The 18,805-nt window shown below is 39.0% G+C and overlaps 1 protein-coding gene across 1 annotated transcript; it reads right to left on the bottom strand.

Moving 5' to 3' along the window:
* Window positions 1-779: 779 nt before the first annotated feature.
* On the bottom strand, window positions 780-18,408 carry cenpi (centromere protein I). The gene is made up of 20 exons (XM_062425663.1): window positions 18,225-18,408; window positions 14,730-14,867; window positions 13,441-13,559; window positions 13,215-13,322; window positions 12,664-12,712; window positions 12,477-12,523; window positions 12,119-12,208; window positions 11,893-12,024; window positions 10,802-10,942; window positions 9,311-9,431; window positions 8,981-9,075; window positions 8,684-8,801; window positions 6,039-6,103; window positions 5,744-5,853; window positions 4,457-4,592; window positions 3,373-3,497; window positions 2,843-2,891; window positions 2,137-2,355; window positions 1,735-1,776; window positions 780-1,575 (listed from the first exon to the last, which is right to left on the bottom strand). Exons 1-20 carry the CDS (start codon window positions 18,388-18,390, stop codon window positions 1,432-1,434), a joined length of 2,214 nt encoding a protein of 737 aa, XP_062281647.1. The 5' UTR covers window positions 18,391-18,408; the 3' UTR covers window positions 780-1,431.
* Between the last annotated feature and the right edge of the window lie 397 nt (window positions 18,409-18,805).

Raw genomic sequence — 18,805 nt, 5'->3', positions numbered from 1 at the left:
AGAGAGAGTGAGAGAGTCATGAGAACTGCAGGAGGGAGGCTTGAAGTCGAACTACTGTCAGGGTGAAATTTGGCTCAAGGTTGAGAGAGCACATCTTTTTTGAAAGTCTTCTTCAGTTTTGACAGCGGGGTTGTGAAAAACTCCAATAAAGCCTTAATAAAGTTGTGATGTTGAGATCTTTCTCCTTAAAGTTTAAGTTCTGAGTTCTCTCAATCTATATGAACACATCTAAAAAATAAGTATTAATAAGTCATGTGAAAGTTATGTAAGCTGTAGAGCAAGGTAATACTGGAAATATCTATTTTTGACATATTATGCTTTAACATTAAACAAAATAGAAGATATTTCAATTGATGATGATAATAATCATTAGTTGCAGACCTAAGACAGTGATATTAGGCTATTCTTATTGTTTAAGAATAGCCTAATCCCTTTGGGAAACATCATTTTATTGTCATCCGTGTTGTTTCTATGAAATCTGGACGATATACAAACACGAGCACAGTTACAGTTATGTATTCGTCATATTCTGGGTTGTGAAAGTACATCTCAGAGGAAGCTCATCACTGAATGCCTGGCATGCTGTGATTTCATCGAGCAATTTCAAGAGTAGCTGAGGAGCCAGGGGCCTATTAGCCATCCAGATGGGTCCTTCAATTATAGCAAAATGCTGTTTTCCAGATGGTAGAGCCACTGACTGCGATACATATGGACACTTATCCATAGAACACTCAAGCAAATTGGTGCCAACTGACGGAGGCAAAACTCAGGTTGACACAGGCCGAAAGCTTCAGACACTTTAACCAATGTCCTGTAAAACTGTCATGACACAACAGTTTGATGTTTATTTCATTTTATGTATTTTTAACAATTAGCAAAAATCCCGGGAGATACAGACGGAAAGCTGTACAAGGGTATTAAAAACAAAAACACATCAAGTGAGCTTTAAAAAAAATGCATTTTCAGTGTAGTAGCTGTTTCCATGTTGGTGAGTAGATGTTAAACACAAGATTTTGTTCTGTGATGCAAAAAAAAAAGAAGAGAAACAACACTGAAAGACAATAATTAAAAAAACATTTGTTAGTATTAATTAAAAGATAAACAAGTTTAGATGGTTTCTTTTCAGTTTTTGTCACTTTTTTTGCAACATGTCATCCTCCCTTGTTCAACATGTACTCATTGAAGTGGATCCTGCTACCAGCACTGCTTCCGGCAGTTCGCCGCCAGGACATTATGGACTATTGCTGAATGGACAATTCTATAAAATACACGATAAACACAAATAGATCTATATACATAAAAAAGATACTCAGATATCGCTGACGAGAAGCTTGCTTGAAGATGAAAGAAGAGATGAAATATTTACAAGTCTTTTTTTTTTAAAATGGTCTGATACGAGAAGTTGTTTTCCCTCTCCACTCAGCTGAGCGTCTACCTCTCATCTGTGGACAGTTTGTCGCCTTGACCGTCGCCTGCTGGCAGCTGCCGGCTAATGTTGCTCTGAATAAACAGTTTGAGGCCGTCGTAGCCCTGAGTGAACAGATACTCCAGGTACCAGCCCCATGGCTTGGAATGCTGAAAAAAACCCAGAGAGTTACATCTAACATATCTGAAGATTTCCATGATCAAAGCAATCTCTTTTTTATCTCCTAAATGTGAGTGACACACCTCAAACTACATGTGAAGCCTATAATGCTGCATGCATTATAGGAAAAAAAAGGAGACCTCTCATACCTTTATGGAATTGATGTCCATGTCCTTCCTCCCCGGCCAACACTGATAAAGAGAGAACATTAATATTCATTGTCAGCCCGCTCTGTTAAATCTCAGAAGATCACTGCTGGATGTTGCAGTTGTACAGAACCAAAAAAAGGTACTTGTATTATTAACCATGATGAAAACCACGTCTCATGCGCCCATTAATAATAAAGTGTCCTTCTGTATTAATGCATCTTGTATGAAAGATACATTAATACCACATTTGTCTCCTTGTCTTGCCTGTCCTGCCTATTAACCAAACTGCACAGACTCGCCACATTGAAAACATACACAAACCTTTAGGAGAGGGCTTATTTAACGTACAGTGATGCTAGCCTGGTGAAACAAATCAAGACATCCTAAACACCACACGCTCACCCTTCTGTGAAAGTCGACAGCGTAGTTCATGAAGGCCGGGTGGTGGATGAGGTCGAAGCTCGCCCAGTACTGCGGTACGTTGCTCTTGAGCAGCAGCTCCTCTCCCAGCTGGATATCCGTGCCTAGATGAATCATTTTGGAGTTCCACAAGCAGTTGACCATGAAGACCAAGTAGTTGTTGAATTCACGGAAAGTCTGGCGGCTGATGTGAAATGCCTGCTAAAAAAAAAGAATAAAAGGGAGAGAAAGGTGGGGAAAGAGTTCAGCTAAACCGCTCGGCACATCTTCTGAATTTCACTGAAGTTTACTGTGCTGATTAATTTGCATGCCATTCCATTTCTCCTAATAAAAAGAGCCAGTGACATTTTCAGGCGAGCATAGCGGCTGCCTGACATGTACTTGTAAATTCACAGCTCACAGTGGCAGATGTATTAAAATCAACACCTCTTTAACTCGTCATCTGACAGGGTTTAAAGGTTATCAGCTGTACGTAGATACTTGGAGTTTTTACTAAAGAGCTGAACTAAGATTTAAATCAAAACAATAAAACAACCTTGCTAAAATGTAGAAGTAATGATGACAGAAAATGCATATACCAAGATAACTGTTATATGAGCTCATTATAGTAATATATATATATATAAACCAGCAGCTAATATGGTACATGGTTCTTTTGTGGACAACAAGAAAAAAAGTGTGTTTTTACCTCTGTGAGTTTTTCTTGACTCTTGGCTGATGTCAAGTTCACTTTGTACCTGAACAAAAAATTAAAGAGTGAAAAGAGCAGTGACCTCTGTGATCATAAATTAATTGGAAAACAACTTGTCCTCTATGGTCCGTCCAAAAAAAAAAAAAAAAAAAAAAGCAATTATGTTCCAATTTTCCTTTTGCCATGGCATTTTTACGCCTAGCTTTGGTAAAATTATTTCAGAACCCCGGGGTGTAGTCAATTAGCCAACACTGAAAGGATTTGTGTTATTAAAGCCTGGAGTAATAAATGTAGCTTGAATTCTACATAAAAAGGAGAGGAGGGCTTAAGTATATTGCCTCTTAGCTTCTCATTATCATAAATCATACATTAACATGTAAGTGCAGTGAAGCCATTTGATTTCAGTTCTGTTCTGTCATCAAATATGTATAAGCATGTGACATTCTACATTAAGTGTATTTGCTAGCGTATGCGTTGAGATAGGCAGGCTCACGGCCAGCTGTGGCACAGAGATGAAGAGTCCTCACCTGTACATGATGTAGGCCAGTCTGTCCACGCTCACAGGGTCAGTGGCAAACAGGGCAGGGTAGAAGACTCCAGTAGGTGGCATCACTATGAGCGGGAGCCCATACTTAAGAAACATGTCACACACCTGACAGAGGAGAGAGAGAAATTTCCCCACAGAAAGTAAAGACTGAAAAGATACTCTGACATACAGTATGTGTCACAGCTGAAGTCTTCACAAAAACCTCTTTGATTAAGGCTGGTACACACTGATCTATCAATCTATTCTTAGCGCTTCTTGTATTTATACAGTTTTGTTGTTCCAAAAAAGGCCTCGGACAACTGTTTATACTCCTAAAATATGTGTTCCCTATCTGTTCCTAATGTGTGTAATACTATGATCATCAGTTTTATTTTTCCATTTTATGTAGTTATTTTTAATGATTATTAATCCACTGCATGGATTAGTTAGCTTTTATATTGTTTACAGTACATTTATTGCTGTTATTTTATCCATCTAACCTTATCGTTTGGATCTTATTTGTTGAGTGATTCTTGATTGTTCTTTTCATATTTTACTCTATGTGGTGGTGCCGTCTTGGCCAGGGAACATTTCATGGTTAAAGATTCTCTCCAGACATCTTTTAAGACTCTACTTGGGGTAATAACTCCTGTCTGATGTGGTTTTATCCACAAAAAAGTCAAATCAACGTGTTACAAATTCTTAAGAATCTATGAAAGGCAAATATTTTTTATTTAGTTTAACAGTTGAACACAAAATGTGCTTGTGTACTATTTAACTGTAAGGTCCATTCTGCACTGGAGGCTTCAAATTTCCATATTAAACTTGAGTAAATTGCATACTGGACCACAACTGGCTCCCAAGCTAGTTGTGATGTCTTAAAATTATACTCGTAGGTATTTGCCTTCAAGTCAGATTTAAGGTGAAAACAGTTAAACTTCTGCAGATTAACATTAAAACAGCCTTCAGGTTCTGCACATCCATCATTAAAGCACACAGAGTTACACTAAAGTACCTGAGCATAGACTTCATCTGGCCTGACAAAGTCATAAAGCAGACTCAATCTCCAGCATTAGCTTATTTACCGTCTCATAGAAGTCCAGGATGAAATTGAAGAGGAGGGAGTGACAGCCTTCGAGCTGAAGGCCGATTGTGGCCAGGCGGCCCACAAAGTGCACCAGCTCCATCACAGAGTCCTTAAATCCTGACAGAGTCATGTTTCTGGGACAGACAGATAAGATAAGATAACTTAATTCTCTGTCACAAAGTAATTTTTTTCTTTGACAAGGCTCAAACAATACACATTTAAAAGCACAAACATGACAGGAATAAAGTTAAACAGGACAAAGGACAGCGCCTATTTTTAGTTTGTTCAGGGTGATAAATGAAAAGGGAATAAAAGTTGTTTGTTCTTTTCAATCTTTTTCCATGCCAGTAGGACTTTGCAGCGTCGACCTGACGGCAGTAACTGGAAAGATTGATGGAGGGAGTGACAGGGGGTGACACGGGTCCTGCTTGATCAGAGGGGCTTTCCTGATCACTGACCGGGTATACAGTTCAGATAGAGGAGTTTGGGGTGAACTAATTATTTTGCTGGCATGATTAGTTATGTGGGAGAGTTTCATTTTATATTTGGTGGTGAGAGTGTCAAACAGGATGAAATGCTCAAGGTGAGTATGCATTCAATTAATGTCCTGAAAACCAGGGCTAAAATCTCCCTGCTGACATTAAAAGTCTGAAGCTTCCTCAGTGGGTGGAGGTGCTGCCGTTTCACCACTTATTGGATCATTTATTGAGGGATTAGACATGAGGACTCGATACATGACTGACACTGGTACGTGTGTCCTAATACTGGAAGCTATGAAATCATTTAACTGGATATTAAGATATTTGTTTTGATCTCTAAATAATATTGTATGATTGGAATCATTGAAGGTCTCAAAACCAAAGGAGATGACATGTCAATACACACTTCTGCATTTAGCTTCTGTTGCTGCATCATGAGCTCAAATTAAAAGTATAAGCTTCATTACAGACCAAACTGTGAGTTCAGTCAAGATTTAACCCAAATTATGAGTGATTTTTTCAGTCCAAAAGTATTGAACTAATAGGCTCAACTTACTGAGCTTCTTCTTTTTTTTTAAACAGGTAAGTCAACAAGAATATATGTAATGTTTGCTTCGTGTTCAGAGAATTACTTTTTTCAATACCCCTTAGCCACAGTAAATAAAATTTGAGGCAACACCGTAAAACTTTTATAACGTCTGTAAGAAATTATTAGGAGTAAGAGGGACTTCACAAAATGTTTCAGTCCTACTGCTTGTTTATGCCCACGGCATAAACAAGTGGCAGGAAGTACAGGTGAGACTCACATGGAGGTGTGGCTGTTGAGGCTGATATCCAAATCGTCCTCCAGAGCGTACACCGAGTGCCAGGTCAGCCACTTCCGCAGCATATTGTTGAGGGACTCCATCAATCCGCACTAGCCACACACAAACAGATGAATACAAGCAGAAGGGCTGAGTATAATTTGAACACAACCGACTACAGTGCTTTATAAATATGAGATAAACACTTATTTTACTTTCAGGTGGCTCTCTGATCTAAATACTATAAATAAGAGCAATATCAAGCGGGTTCCACACATGCATCAGAGAGAAATCCTACCTTGAAAAAGGGCGAGGACGTGAAGAAGAGCTGCATGAGGGGCTCAAACAGAAGCTGTCCGATTTCTGAAGTGGAGGAGATAGAAGATTACAGTTGTACCAGGAACATAAATCAATGCACAACATGGCAGGTCTTGCTAACATGGGAACCTGGATTTTATTCAAGGGGAGAGCAAGGTTGGAAAGGAAAGCAGTAATGTACAGTGGGGTCCAAAAGTCTGAGACCTCTCATAGACATTTGTGAGTAAATGTTATGTTATCTTTCATTCCAAATGATAATATAACCTTAATAATTTGAGTGAAAAGTTGAATTTTTAGTATTGAGGTGTGTTTGGGGTCATTATCTTGCTGCAGTACGAATCCGTCTTCACAAAAATGCAAACCAGAGGATGCAACGTGTCTCTGAATAACTGAGTGGTGCTTCTCCTTGGTGAGGGCGTAATCAGTTTGTGCAGGTGTCCAACTCCAGAGGAGGGAAAACACCCCCAGACTTGAATATTCCCACCACCACGTTTCAGTTTAATACACGTGGTATGGTTCTCTCTCCTGTTCGTCTCCTTACATAAACCCTTCTGTTACTGCCATAAGTCTCAACTTGGACACATCAGTAAATAGGACTTCTTCTCTGTCATCCACTGTGAAATGATGGCATTGGTTACCCCACCACAAGCATAAGGTCTTTTCCCCTCCTGAGAGATGGTTTAGAAACCGCTACTCATCCTCTGAGACCACCACAAGGCAACCGTCTCTTTTTTGACAGTACTTTTGCTGATTGAGTTCTTTATTTAGCAAATTCAGTTTCTGTGATGAAATTGTTTTTCTATCTCTCAGGGAGCTAAGTTTGATGTATTGATCTTCTGATGGTGTGGTCACTTTAGGTCTGCCTGATCGTGCTTTGGATGCAACTGATCCAGTTTCTGAAAGATGTTTTAGATCTCCATGCAATGCCCCCTTAGAAACCTTTAGTCTAGCCATGATTTGATGCTGAGAAATCCCATCTTTTTCTCTTTGCTTAGAATAACAATGGCACTTTTCACACTTTCACTTAGTGCTGATGCAATGTTTCCCACTATCATAATACTACTTAGTAAGCAATGGTCTGCTGGAAACAGGCCATTTTCATAATGGGTGAACACTGGTTGCAGGTTGAGTTACTTGAATTAGCCTCTGATGAGTAAATCAAATCCATCTCGGAGTCATCCATAGCTTTTAATAAACATATTCAATATAATAGTTTTGATTAACAAGCTGTGATTCTCTATGCGTTTATTTTTACAACCACTAGCCTCAACTTCACTGCAATGCGAGCATGATGATAGAAAAACATTTTCTATCACTATTTTCAGAAACACATTTGTTTGTATCAGTCCCGCCCCCGCACTCTCTACAGGACAGTGTATGTGCGCGCTCAGCTGAGAGGTTGTGTCCTGCTGAGTAGAGAGTGGGGTGTTATCCTCACTGTTTGACAAATATTAGCAAAATAATTGATGACAAAACACATTAAGAGCTGCATTGATTGCATAGACCGGGGACATCCTCATTACACGGGCTACTTCTGAAAACACCATAGGCGGAAACTTGACGACTGTGCAGTACGTATTAAAAAGTCCACTGAAAGCGCTGATTTTCCTTATACACCGCAGAGATTTTTATGGGCTCAATGAAGAATAGAATGAATTAATACTCTTCATTTACATTGAGCTTTGTATAGAGCAGTCATCTCTAAGATACACTGAAACACATACTAAAACAGGCAATGTTGTCAAAGTAACAGGCCTGTGTCATATGAGGACAATGTAGGCTGTGCCTCAACCTCACACTCATGATCATAGTGAAGATGAAGATGAGTAGAAGTTGAGCTGATTCAGTAGATTAACAGGATTTGAGTTCAATGATTCACATTTTTCATATGAGTTATTTTGGGCATGGACTAGATAAGACATGGGATTAAAAACATATTCCCCATTGAAATAACCTTGTTTTTTTTCATTAGAATAGGAGTGCATTTATGTTTCTAGTAAAACAGTACATTAACCATCATTGTGGCATGACTTGATTATCCTTAGAGAAAAGGTGTCAATACATAAAAAATAAGACGTAAGGTCTAATGATTCTTAATTACAAAAGTTGTCAGTCAGGAATATGCATGGTTCTAAATGCATAAGAAGCTTAATTGTCCTTTATAATAATTCACTACATGTTCACAGTAGACAAACGAATTCAAATAATCAATAACTAAGATCAGTTTATATGATGGACTAATGGCATTACAATAGGCCAGATGCCACCAAATTTGGGCTTTTATGGTCAAAATTTTCAAACACATGCTTCAATGCTGCAAGTCAAGGAAATCTGACTTTCTGTACAAAGGAGTTAATTTAGTCAATGCAACAAATATGCTCAAGTTTGATTGCTGACCTAGAAATAGTGCAGAATCTTAAATATTTCTGAATCCTCAAGCTTTTTTATTATTTCCAGGTTTGTGTGAAAATGAGGTCTCAGGCTTTTGGACCCCGCTAATATATATGTATATATGTATATATATATATATGTATGTTTGACAGAGACGGGGACACATAAATGTATGGTGACTGGGGAGAGAGAGAGACAGCCCATAAAAGTGGTTGACTTGAAAGCAAAACTCACGGGAACTTGGAACAACAGGAATGTTGCTCAGAAGCCCAAGGATCTGTGGGCGGAGGAGGGATCCGTCCCAAACATTGAGAAACTTGTAGAGAAAAGCCTCTGAACTGGAAAACCCCTCCTGGAACAGAAAATGTGACACATTAAAAATGTGAAATCAATGTTTGACTGTGATTTTACTCATTAGGACACAGCAGGTGTCGCCTGAGCGTGTGGGTGCGAAATGATTAATACAGGAAAGCGTGAACAACAAGTGTGAAGTAGATAGGTAGCTATCAGTGCCTGAGGAGCGAGGCTCACCTGGAGAAAGTGGTGAGCGGATAGCAATTTATCCAAAAGCTGTAGAGCCTCTTCTGAATTCTGGGAAGCTCCTCCATCGCTGCAGAACAAAAATTCTTAACAAAAACAGCAAAAAGGGTATTTAGTGAGTGTAAAAATCAAGGGAGTAAAATGAAAAAAACACAAGACTACAGATTATCTGCATCCTCACAAGTGAGAGCCCCTCCAGTCTCTTTTAAACCCTTAATAATCCCTTTGATATACCAACTAGGTAACATATTGGGGTTCAACTCAAGGTCAGCTTTGCTTTAAGAAGATGTCACAGCAGTTGCTCCCCCCGTTCTACCATACCTTCGTGAAGAGCGTAGCCTAGCCAGAAGTTGAGGCGTAGGAGGGCAGACTCATCCTGTACACAGTCCAGGTACTGCAGTGCCAGACTGGAGCCCAGCAGTGAGCCCATCTGAGCCGGTAGCTGGTAGAGGTAATACATGACGAAATACATGTAAGAACATGACAAATAATGACTGAGGAGCCCACGCAATCAAATATTTATGTATACATAAAAGTACAGAGAACCGTTGAGTAAGTTAATACTTTTCACAAATTCAAACATGAAATCAATAAGCTGGTCAGCGTTAATAGTTGCCCAATCAGATTCAAATCAATCTGTTTACCTACTACAGAATAAGAAGCAACTGATACTTGTTTCTTTTTTTCACTGAGCTGCGTGGGCCATTATTCCACTACTGAGCTAATTCTCCAGTATCCGGTAATCCCCATAAAGCCAGCACTGGGACATTTCTTCCATCCCACCAGATAGTTTATACAGTCCCTGATTGTGTATGAACAGCTGCCTCCCAATATGGAGACTTTGTCAGTACAATAAATACATTTGAACGAGGGAAAGACAGACTGTGAATGGACACAGCTCAGTTCTTTAATAATTATGGAGCAACTGTACCATTAAACTGAGAAAGCATCACTCTGCCTTTGACACCAGAACTGCTGCTGGTGAGAGAAATAATCAACCATCTTTTGCCAACAACAGTGTCAGAATAGTTTTATAAGGCCGACCTTCTAAACACATCGCAAAGTGGAGCTTCATGGCTATACTCACAGTTGACGCTATCACCATACAAAGGCCTTATTGCTCACATCAGCTTTGTGGGCAGTGAATGTGGTGAATTTATGTAGCATGACACATAAATGTACGCAAGCCGTTTAAAATGACTTATATTAGTTTATCAGGTCATTGAATCTGCAGGCCATTTATGGAGAGGCCTCTTTAAATGACTAAATAAAAATTAACTTTTTAACTTCTTCCAAAGCATTACTCAGACACATCTCATCTCAGGTCTCTTGCTTTCATTACTCAGAGGTTAGATAAACTGCTGATGATGTCTGTAAAAGTAACAAATGCCTCTTTTTAAAACAAAGGACAAGCTAAGCACTTGTAAAACTGGTTTATGCTGTAATCTAATTAACAAATTACAGCCCCAGGCCACTTCTGATGTGTTTTCTCTAGGACTAAATTGTTAGTAGCCTCTTATAGTTTGCATAGAAAACTATAACAGTGATACAGCACCACCCAGTGGCTGTGAGGAAACATCACAATTTAAATGGGACGCAGTTATGCATTCTAACTGCATAAATGATTAATGATCTTCATGCTTAATGCTTATTTGATATTCCATCCGTTTCTAGTCCAGGTGTGTCTGGGCTTTGGGAATAACAGGTGAGAGTGGAAACAGAGGTAAAGAAGAGAGTAAAGGGGCACAGGCAGCCCCAGTGTCAGCACCCCACAGATGTAAAATTCAGAAAATTTGTCCTTGGAGAATTTACCTCTACACGGTGCATATTTTCCAGCAGCTGAGCAAAGGATTGGATCTGCACCAGAGGGACCACCTTTCTGCGAGATGGCTCAGTCTGAGCTCCTTTATTGACTGCAGAACTCAGTGCCGGTATTTCCAGGTGCCAGTGTTTCTGAGAAAGTACAGTAAAAGTAAAGATAAAATAGATGAATTACAATTATATACCCGAAGGAACAAGACCCAACCTATACTGTATATTTGAGACCAATGTCTATACCTATACTAGGGAGTAAAACATTTTGGATATCAATATATTGGCTGATAATCTTTAACATTTTTTAGTGCTGGGCAATATGTTGATATTATATTGATATTGTGATATAAGACAACATATTGTCTTAGATTTTGGATATCGTAATATTGTGATATGTCATCAGAGTTGTCTTTTCCTGGTTTTAAAGGCTACATTACAGTTGAGTATATAATTTTCTGAACTTACCAGACCGTTCTAGCTGTTCTCTTATGTACCTTTTACCCACTTTGTTATTATATCCACTTTACTGATGATTATTTATCAAAAATGTAAATATTTTGTGAAAGCATTGGCAGCCATATCTACAATATTGTTGCAATATCGATATCGAGGTGTTTGTGTTAAAATATCTGAAAAAAACATATGTAGGCATATATTAAATCTGAATAAAGAAAAAGGACCAAACACATAAAAAGCGGCCTTTATAACTTTAAAACATTACAACATATTTGTGCATATCCTACAACATATATGCTATGCTGATATATCTGTGATAAGCTAATATCAGCCAACAATATCGGCTGACCATTATTTCAACCAGGCTTTACTACAGAGCACGTATTTGTTATTAGGTTCTGACACCTATGATAACCTTTCTAAAATTGTACTTCAACATTAAGCACAGCAAACTAGCCAAGAGTGGTGAAAACATTACCACCCCTGGAGAAAACCTTCAGAGCCTACATGTGAATGCTGGAGAGGCAAGCCACAGCGTTACCTGCAGAACGATGTGAACTGAAAAGTAAAGCGGTAGCGTGGGCTGAGCAGGAGTAAGCAGTGCATCTGACAACTTAAATAGACTTCCTTACCCTTTTCCTAGAGCTGGTCTTATCTTTCAATGTGACAGCCGGGTTGACAATGGAGGCAAGTTGGGAACCATTTCTCTTCTGCACAATAATCAACGTTGATTTCCAAGGAGAATTGTGGTTCCTAAACCCACTCTGTGAAACAACAGAAAACATACAATTCCTTCTCTGCTTTCATTTGTTGTTATATGTACACATATACATATGTATATACAGTTGATGTACAAACCCTCATTCTTGATGGAATGGAGAGTGTCACCAGTTCAGGGCAAAAAACTTTGTAAAGTGACAATAGATGCAGGAGGAACGGTTGCCTTCCCTGAAGAAACAAGAAAGAACATCAACATGCTCAGCACGACACATCTTTGACATCTTTTTTTCCTTCATAGTTATCTCCTAAGAGCAGCATTTAATAACAACAAATGTTATAACTGTAACTTGTAACTTTATTAAGATTATGTGCAGAGTGTAGAAAACAAACCGATCCTGCCATTTATCACTGAATAGATTTCTGTATTGATTACAGAAATTATTTAATAGCCTTGATAAATGGCTCTGACGGACTTCAAACCAGGCAGGATGCTTACCAGTTTAGATTGCAGATCCAGCAGCTTTCTTACTCTGAATACTCGCACTACAATTAGGAAACAAACGAAGCGGTCATTAACGTTCAGAAAAGTGATAAGAAAAGTAAAAAGGGAAATAATGAGGAAAATACTGGAGACAGCAGCATCGATGTGTATCATATCTCAGGTGTGATAATGTTAGACTTACCACTTTCCTTTCTGGTCAAAAGGTACAACAGGTGGCAGATGAAAGGACACTGAAACAATGTGACAAAACATAATAATGACTTCAAATGTCAACAGTCAGTGGGTCTCATATTGCATTACAGTATTACAATGTCATTTTATTGCACTGGTAAAAAGATATGAATTCACATGCCAACCAACAACAACTCAAGTACTGCCAGCACAAGTTGTCTGGATGAATTTGCTATCAGTCAATTTTCAGTTTCAGATTTGAGGGGATTTCTGGATTTGGCAGCATACTGTAGCTATCCAGATACCTCAGTCCCTGCTCCTCGAAAAAGCTCCCTAGTTATGAGTCTGTAACTTTAGCCACATTATCTGTCTTTCCAGGCAGGCAGAAAATAACCTTTATTTATGACATCAGCACAGTATTTATAGACAAATGGAAATGTCTTTTCACAAATAGAGCAGAAATACAAACAGAAATGTAGTCTAATGATGTTAATGAATAAAGATAGATAGAAAGATAGATATTTGACCACCATCATTTAATAAACAGCTTATTACACTTACCAGATTTTCATCTGTCACAAAGCTGAAGATGAAGCCATAGACAGCCCTCAGTTGGTCTTTTGCGTCAATCATGTCAAAAATGGTCAACACCCACTTTATGAAAAGAACCTAGAAAATATACATACATGTAAACACACAAGTGCAATATCTATGATGCAGTATATACAATATGATACAACAGGTAACTATTTTTAAAACTGAACATCAGCCCTGAGACAATACTTACTTGTGTACCAGCAGTTATTTTGCTGATACCCAGCCAAACTACTGCTCGGACAATGGCGTCTTGTGGGACCACAGAGGCAGGAATTAGACATTTCAGCACCCGCACCACTGGACTCGTCCCTACAATGTTGTAAAACAAAGGAACAAAATCAACTAAAGGAAGACTGGCTGTAATAAAATACAGACATCAATGAACACTGCTAGACAATTCTTGTTTCCATTTGTTGAAAAATATGTGCTCACATCATACTAATATCCCATTACACCATAACTACTACATTAGCGATGTTTGGCTCCAGTAATCTTGTCAATTTAGCAGTGGAAATAAAACACTAATGACCAAATGGCCTGTCTGGCAGAGTGGCTCAGTGGTTAACACTGGCACCTCACAGTGAGGGCCGGTTTGAGCCCATCTGCCAGCAGGACTTTCTGTGTGGAGAAGGTTGTAATGGGTTCTCTGGTCTCCACCCACAGAAAAAAGACAGGGGAAGTTAAGGGATTTTCTTGGCTTTAAATTGACCGGTGTGAATTAACCCTTAAACAGGCAGGAGTGGAAAATTATAATTATTCTTTTTATTTATTTTGATGTTACTACTTATCTCATTTGCACCTAAGTAAACATTTCCACAAATAATTTTATAAAATATTTTGTATATTCTTGATTTTATGAGTTGTATCTCCACCAGGAAACATTGCTCCTATTGAGGTATAAAACATGTATGTATGTATGTATGTATGTATCTCCTGGTGCAAGTTGCCTCAGGAGATATGGCTGCGGCTGTAACAAGTTGCCAAGTTGCAGCTCAGGAGGTAGAGCGGTTGTCCACCAATTGGAAGATTGGCGGTTTCAATTCTCGGTTCCTCCAGTCCACATGTCCATGTGTCCCTGGGCAAGATACTTAACCCCAAATTGCTCCCGTTGCTGCGCCAACGGTGTATGAATGTGTATGAATGGTTAGTTTCCTCCTGATGAGCAGGTTGGCACCCTTTGTGGTAGCCCCTGCCATCAGTGTATGAAAGTGTGTGAATGGATGACTGTGACATGTAATGTAAAAGCGCTTTGAGTGGTCATAATGACTAGAAAAGCGCTATATAAGTACAGTCCATTTACCATTTAAGGGTTAAAGATGACATTTTTCTTTTCAGGTTAGCCACATGATAAAGTGGCAACCTGCCTGAGGTGTACGCTTACTCCACAGAGTGTGTGACTTCGTAGAAGTGGCCCACACATCAGGGCCCAACCCTAGTGCCAAACTAAATGCACGGTCCACAGATGTTGTGATGTCTTACCCATGCGAAGGCTCATCGCAAACTCCAGCATGATAGAGATGGCCTCTGGAGGAAGTCCTCGACTGTAGGCCACCTTCTCCACAAGCGCCAGGTTATTTTCAAAATCATCATTGCCTTGATGAGGAGTACCTGCTTCAACTAGAGGAGAGAGAGAGGTAACGTCACATCAGAGCGTGCAAGACAAAGTTCGACAACAAAAAACTAATATCAACAAGTTCAGGGCTTTTTCAAGTGACAGCAAACGAGTAGAAGACCTGCATCAAGTTCAACCTACTCTGGCTCTCTTTTGATTACCTGGATTCACTGAGAATACCATTAATAATTAGTAACTTTGCTTTTCCCAATTAAGCTATGCATATGTTTGCTGCAAAAGAGACAAGAATAAGTTCTTATATGCAAGCAACATAATCAGAAACATGATTTAATTGACAAACTAAAACCTTCAAGTCCTTTACATGTTGTGCCAGCCAGATTTCTAAAGGTTATTAAGGAGCTTATTAACGTTGGTGTTGGTTGGTTGAACTATTTTATAAACTATAAATAACGTTCTGCTCTCGAGACACTTTTACTCAAAGTTGATTTTTTAAAATAAATAATATCAATCTGGTTTCTGTTCATGTCACAGCACAGAAACATTGGCATTATCAAAGTAACAAACAATATTGCCATTAAAGCAGATTTTAATTCTGCCTGATCTCAGCTGAGCAAAATGACACCATTGATCACCTCAGTCAGACCCTCACGTCAAGATTTTAACAATTTATTATAAAAACATGCGTTTAAGTTTGGCTGTGGGATTCTCCTCATGTGATGCTCTCAAACAAATCTGAGTGTGAGAAAGCGTGACAGAAAGCGTGAGATCCACAACACACAATATTAGGAGGAGGCTTGATGCTATCACAAGGCCCTATTCTTTTGAATTGGGTCACCTTTAAATGTGGGTTTGCATCAGGTTTACTGTCTTAAACTGGTCCAAATCTTATTTATTAAATAGATCTTTCTGTCTGACCCCCGTCTGACCTGCCGTGGTCCAAAAGGCTCCATCCTCACCCCTCTCTTCTTCTTTGTATATATGCTACCACACATAATCAAAATATTCAGTGTCCTTGTTATGCAAGTTACACACAAATTTATGTACCCTTTTTTTGGTCTTCCAAAATCCATCAAAATTGTACAAAAACATCTTGCTGCAAGGTCTACCTATGTCAAACCTGCAGCTGGAAACCCTGGTGAAATATTTGACTGTGATCTTTCATTTGATGAACAAGCTATAAAAGTCGTTCAATTGTGCCTTTATCCAACTGTGGCCCATTTTTTTTTTTTTAAAAAGGTTATGCATGCATTTATATCATCACAGTTCAATTAGTGTAATTCAATGTATTTGAGCCATACATTTATCTAATTCCTTCAGCTGGTACAAAACGAGGCTGCTCAGCTTTTAACAAATACTATAAGACACGATCATATTACTGCTGTTTTAACAATTTTTGAATGATGAGAGAGAGAGATTTGAGAGCTCAGCGCTGAATTGCTGGTGCCCGACTAGCCAGATATTCTCAGATCCCCAGGCAAGCTGCTTCTAACTATGGATGTCCCGATCCAGCTTTTTGCACTTCCGATCCGATACCGATATTGTAGCTTTTAGCATCGGCCGATACCGATACCGGCCAATCCAAGCATGTATTAAAGATTAAAGATATTTGCTTATTTTGTTGTTATACTCATGTTGAAAAGGGTTTTACTCTTAAGAACAACTAGCCAACTTAATTAGGTTAGTTTGAATAATCCACAATGGTTGGTAATGAGAAGCTGACTTCTTAACAGGGTTAAATAAACACAAAATAGACAAAATAATAGTCAATTAACCACACAAACTGAATTGGCATCAGTGCTCTGCTCTTGAACAACAAGAGTGTAAACCAAGGCTTAAAAGGCCATCAGTGCAAACAATATTGTAAACTGTATAAAAAAAGCAAAACACACAAAAAAGCTGAGTAGAAAATAAATAGTGTGCGCTAGGTGCGGACCGGATTTGGGGGGAAAAGCTGAAAAAAACTGGAATGGATTACCTACATCGTTGCAGAGTTTTGAAAACAAACTGGATCGGGAGTCCGGATCGGGATTTTCCCGTGCAGGCCGATCCCATATTGATATGCATTTTTTTGCTAATATCGGCGGCCGATCCGATCCAAATACCGGATCGGGACATCCCTACTTCTAACTGCTCCTAAATCTTGGATTAATGTCCCCTGTTCTGCTGCAGGGATTTAACCTCCGCTGGCCGAGAGCTGAGTCTGATCAGACTCTACTTTCAGGGTCATTCTACAGTTCATGAGCCTTCTGGCTGCAGTAAAGCAGAGTTATAGAGTTGGGGTATAGAGGGTATAGCAGGGAGTAGAGTTGCTAGGAAAATTAACAATCTTTTATATCAGTAATCTGAATATTTGAGTTGGGACAAATCAAGACATTTGAGGATGTCAACATGGGATTATACACGATGTAAGGTACACACATCCAAAAACTTTCACAGGTGCTGGATCAAAAATCTACTGAAGGAAAAAACCAGAAAAAGGATCTGCAAACTGTATTAAAAGCTCCCAGCAACTTTAATTACAAAAGCAACATTTCGCTCTCATAGATCTTCATCATCACATCACTTTGTGATGGTGATTTGACAACACCTGAGGAAGATCTGTGAGATCGAAACATTGCTTTTGAAATTAAAGTTGCTGGGAGCTTTTAATACAGTTTGCAGATCCTTTTTCTGGTTTTTACCATATGATTTTCACAGTTTTATGGACCAAACAACTAATCGATAAATGAAGAAAACAACCGACAGATTGGTCAATAATGAAAATAATTATTTGCGTCCCTAAGGTAAAGCACTTTGTACATTTATTTTGAAAGCTGCTGTATTAACAACGTGTATTATTATTATTATTGTTATTATTATTATTCACAGAGAGCAGCTCTTGGGACAATATTACATTTCTCCTGGTTTTAAACCGATATTTGAGACAATATGACATTTCTCCTGGTTTTAAACTGATATTTGCACATTTTGTGATTCACGCCTATAGGCCCTACAGTAAAATAAACCTCATTCTCATGTAACTAAAACCTAACCAAAGTCATCAACCTCTCACACATTAATGTTTGAAGGGGCCAACAACACATACACTGGCGGCTGATGACGGGTTGATCCTCTGATATCGAGCTTTTAATAAAGACAATTGTCTGCATTTGTAGAAATATAGATGTAGTGGTTGAAAGCTCTGGTTCAGACCGTCTCATCACTGTTTGTTAGTCACTCTGCAAGCAGTTTATCGAGCTAACGTGACCTCATATTAAAGACAGCTCGGAGGAAAAGTAACGTTGCGGGTTTGTTTCGGTTACAAAGTTGTTTATAGCCTTGCCTGTTTACTTATTTCTTAGATTCTTGACATTTAGGACCGTCTGCTAACATTAGCATGAGTGTGTTTGTGTGAGACCTACCGTCAGAGAAGTACTTCAGGGCCAGGACAAACGGGTCCTCCGCCTCATTTTTCCTCCTCTCTTTTTCTGCGACTCTGTTGCTGCTCCGGTTGGACACAGACTGGTCGTTTGAAGACGATGAATCTGAACAATCCAACGACTCCGACGCGTTTAGCTTTGCTGCCATTTCTACATTGCTAAAACTTTAAAAACACCACCCTGCTCTCCTTCCTCTGTCAGTAGCCATTCAAATTAACTCAAATCTTCCGCGCGACCGTTTGGTCTGCGCCTGCGCAGTGGTGTCCATCTGCTGGGTTGCTTCCTGGTAGTTGTAGTCAGTCTGATCAATTCGGACTACAAAAACCTACAGCCTGTCTGAGAGCAGATTTCACGGGGGATGCAACGCCGAACAACGCTGGAAATGGGTCAGTGATTAAAGTAGTTTGTGGAAAATAATTTTAGAGATGAGCAGGTGTTGTAATGCTCTAAAACCATCGAATAACTACATTTTAACAGTTAGTACTGCTATGCTGTGTATTAAACTGTATACAGGCACAGTGGTATGCTTACATGTTGATGTTCCAGTATAGACTATTGTGTTA

The sequence above is a fragment of the Scomber scombrus genome, chromosome 9, assembly GCF_963691925.1.
Source record: "Scomber scombrus chromosome 9, fScoSco1.1, whole genome shotgun sequence".
Lineage (NCBI taxonomy): Eukaryota > Metazoa > Chordata > Actinopteri > Scombriformes > Scombridae > Scomber > Scomber scombrus.
This window is presented reverse-complemented; position numbering and strand designations above follow the sequence as displayed.